Source organism: Oryx dammah, unplaced genomic scaffold (genome assembly GCF_014754425.2).
Source record: "Oryx dammah isolate SB20612 unplaced genomic scaffold, SCBI_Odam_1.1 HiC_scaffold_2000, whole genome shotgun sequence".
NCBI lineage: Eukaryota > Metazoa > Chordata > Mammalia > Artiodactyla > Bovidae > Oryx > Oryx dammah.
The window spans coordinates 1414-5074 of record NW_024072099.1 but is presented as its reverse complement, the minus strand read 5'-3'; the positions used below and the strand labels follow the sequence as shown (position 1 = coordinate 5074).

Below are 3661 nucleotides of genomic sequence, written 5' to 3'. Positions count from 1 at the left end.
GACAAATAGTCAAACCCTAGCACCTTATTCCTTCAACATTTCTCTCTCTGTTTCTCTTTCTCCTTCCCTCCCCCTCCACACACACACACCCCCCATTCAGGTACCCCTTGAATGGTATGCTGGATGTTGCCTGAAACCCATAGCTAAGAGAATGTGGGATCAGATACTTCAAAAGCAGAGGCTCACTCCCTTCCTTGCCTCTCTTTGCTCATCTCTTTGTCTTTTCCATTTGAAGGCCAAAGAGGCATTAAACTATGAGACCTTTTATTGATGATGTTTTTCTTACAATTAAACCCTGTGAATTGAGAGGTGGTAAAGTCTTTGACCATGAAAATGAGCAACCTGCTCACAGAGGTCCTGCCATTGTTTTCTCAGAGGTTCTCTGCATAGAGTGGGTAGGAGTTTTGATAGGATGATCTGGAAAGAATATACAAATATTGATACTTTATGACAGGTACTATTTACCCTTCTGTTTTTTTAAATTTATATTTATTTCTGTCAGCTTCCATTCTTTTATACATATTTTCAGTCTTTTGTTTATTATTTCTGCATCTTCTCAATACAAATTTTTCTCAGTAGGCGTTTTTTAACTATTGCAAAAATTTCTGGCTTACTCAGTGTGTACATATATGTGTCCATATATCTTCTCAGAATCCTACTAAGTCTTTCCTGTATACTTCCTTTTTAAGAGATTCCTAACCATCACTATGGACTTTTCTGGTGGCTCACACAGCAAAGAAACTGCCTGCAGTGCGGGAGATCTGGGCTTGATCCCTGGGTAGGGAAGATCCAGTGGAGAAGTGAATAGCAATCCACTCCAGTATGTTTGTCTGGAAAATCCTGTGGACAGAGGAGCCTGGTGGGCTGCAGTCCATAGGGTCACAAAGAGTTGGACATGACTGAGTGACTAGCACACACACACACATAACCAACACTACATTGTGGAGCAATTATCTTCCAATTAAAAATAAATTTAGAAAAGAGACTTTCCTTTTACAACAGTAGTCTTCACTTGCCCACTGTCACACTGAATAATAGGTAAGAGTAGTTTATAATCTATCCAATAATTTTCCATTAAAATTATGTACATTAGATTTTGAATATAAATTGACTCTGTGCTTCTGAACTGATTATTTTTTAATGTGAACTATTATCATAGACTGTTACCATTAATTTATATTTGGATTACTATTTCACTGATTAGTATGAATTAAAAAAAAGAAATTTAATTTCACTGAATTTTTTCTATTCATTCATTTAATAAATATTTATCAAGCCCCTATCTAAGTATTTAGAAAAGGTTTTCCATAGATATTTGTTGAATGAGTGCATACAATGTGCAGGCACTGTCCTAATAGCAGAAACATGGCACATATAAGATATACAAAGTCCTTCTTCTAATGGAACTTTCATTCAGAGGAGAGTGTGTAAATTCATAGATGTCTGTGTTTATATTTGCTGTGGGGTGTAAAACTGATAAACAAGTAAATATTTAAAGTAATTTCAGCTGGTGATCAGATGCAGTGAATGTTCAGCTCAGGAGATAATGAGCCTGTGTTTTCACATGTCATTTGCACTGAGCCATGGACCTTAGATAATCTTATGTGGGGACAGGAACACTCTCAACTGTTGTCCTGATCCACTGTTTCCCTGCTGTTTGCAGGAAGAAGACCCAAGAGCTGTCCAACTGCTGCCCCCTGCACAGGTATGTCAGCCTGCCCCCTCCCCTGTGGCTCCCAGGGGTTCCTTCCTCCCACCAGGGCAGTCACAGGAGGGGCTGCTGCCTTTTCAGACAGGGAGAAGCTCCGGCTCAGGGGAGGAGACAGCGAGTGCTCAGGGCGGGTGGAGGTCTGGCACAGCGGCTCCTGGGGCACCGTGTGCGATGACTCCTGGAGCCTGGCAGAGGCCGAGGTGGTGTGTCAGCAGCTGGGCTGTGGCCAGGCCCTGGAAGCCGTGCGGGCCGCGACATTCGGCCCTGGAAATGGGAGCATCTGGCTGGACGAGGTGCGATGCAGGGGCCGGGAGTCCTCCCTGTGGGACTGTGCTGCGGAGCCCTGGGGGCAGAGCGACTGCAAGCATGAGGAGGATGCTGGTGTGAGGTGCTCTGGTGAGCGAGGGGTCAGGGTCCGCCCTAGGTAAGCTGGGGCAGTGCAGGGGCAGTGGACTGGGCCGGGCGTGGTGGGGAGTTTATGTTCAGACATCCTGGGTGCTGGGGCTCTGATCTAGGATGAGGGAGCTGGGAGGACAGGACACTGGTGTTGTGGAGACTGAGGGGTGATTTCAGACTCAGGAGGGAAAAGGTTTGCCTGCGTTCTGGCCAATTCTTCTTCCCCACACTGCTGTTTTCCTCTTTAGGTGTAAGGACAGCATTGCCCACGACTAGAGCAGGTACTGTGATCCATCCACGGGCAAGGGAGAATACTCAGATACTGGGGACCTGTCCTGCGGGCTCTCTGACAGCTCAGAAGAGGAAAGAGTCTGAGGAGCCGGGGCTGTTGGGGAGCAGCCAGGGCATTACACTGGGGCAATCCCCTGCCTTGATGTCCAGGGTCAAATGTTCTCATGCCCGGGGCCAAGGAAGTCTGGTTCCCATGTAGGAGAATCTAAGGAACTCCCACCTGCCCCTATGTCTTGCTTGTCATCAGTGAGGTGCAGGTCCCAGGATGTTTGATGCTCTGTCTCCTGAAGCCCAAGGAGAGGGGATGAGCTGGGTCCTCTGAGGCTGTCTCGGCAGGGCAGCTCCCTGACAATCCCCAGCTCTGCCTCAGGGCCACACTGGCCAGAGTGGAGTTGACTTGTCTCAGGATGAGACCCCAGGGAGCCCTGACACTGTCTGAGGCTGAGACGCCATTGTCTGGAGCTCCTGAAAATGCTGACAAAGGAGAATTTTCTGTGCCCAAGACTATCTCCAGCCCTTTTTCCTGTTCTCCTTAGGGACCAGAACAACCTTGAATTCTCTCCCTGGCGTCTTCTCCCTGCCTGGGGTCCTCTGCCTTATCCTGGGGTCCCTTCTCTTCCTGGTCCTCATCATCCTGGTGACTCAGCTGCTCAGATGGAGAGCAGAGCGCAGAGGTGGGCTGCAGGGGACCTGGGGACCAGGGAGAGTGTGTGGAGGCAGGAGATGGGGCAGGTGTGAGGAGGGGAACCTGGGCCAGGTACTGTTCTGGGTTGCAGACTCCATATGCTCCTTGCTGAGCTCTAAGGGCTGAGTAGACAGAGGTTCTTAGAACTGGGGAAGGAACTCTCATGAGTCATGGCCTCGCCTGTGAGACCAGACAGAGTTGGTGCTGAGCTGTAATCAGTGTCAGACGAGGGGAGAAGGTGCTGACATGGTGCATGGGGTAGGAGACGATGCTGAGGCCCTGGCAGCCCCCATGTGAGCACCAGGGAGATGAAGGTGGGCTGGCTGGATCGGGGTATCTGGGGAAGCTTCTCTGACCTGCTGGGTGATCTCTCAGCCTTATCTAGCTATGAAGATGCTCTTGCTGAAGCCGTGTATGAGGAGCTCGATTACCTTCTGACACAGAAGGAAGGTCTGGGCAGCCCAGGTGAGTGTCTCTGTCTGCCCTCCTGGGATCTCTGGTTGTCACCACCCCCTGGCTGTGCACATTTTCTCAGCCTCTGCAGACCCCATGTGTGCCCCAGGCTCACAGAGACGGCT

General features: G+C 49.2%; 1 protein-coding gene across 1 annotated transcript in view; it reads left to right on the top strand.

Moving 5' to 3' along the window:
- Positions 1-1663: 1663 nt before the first annotated feature.
- The window catches only part of LOC120859630 (antigen WC1.1-like), a gene marked incomplete at both ends in the record, with an annotated part of 3405 nt that continues 1407 nt past the window's right edge, over positions 1664-3661 (top strand). Inside the window, 4 exons of the mRNA XM_040235661.1 lie at positions 1664-1705; positions 1761-2135; positions 2882-3072; positions 3459-3548. Of these exons, the coding sequence (XP_040091595.1) occupies positions 1664-1705; positions 1761-2135; positions 2882-3072; positions 3459-3548 (698 nt within the window). The remainder of the gene's footprint in view (positions 1706-1760; positions 2136-2881; positions 3073-3458; positions 3549-3661) is intronic.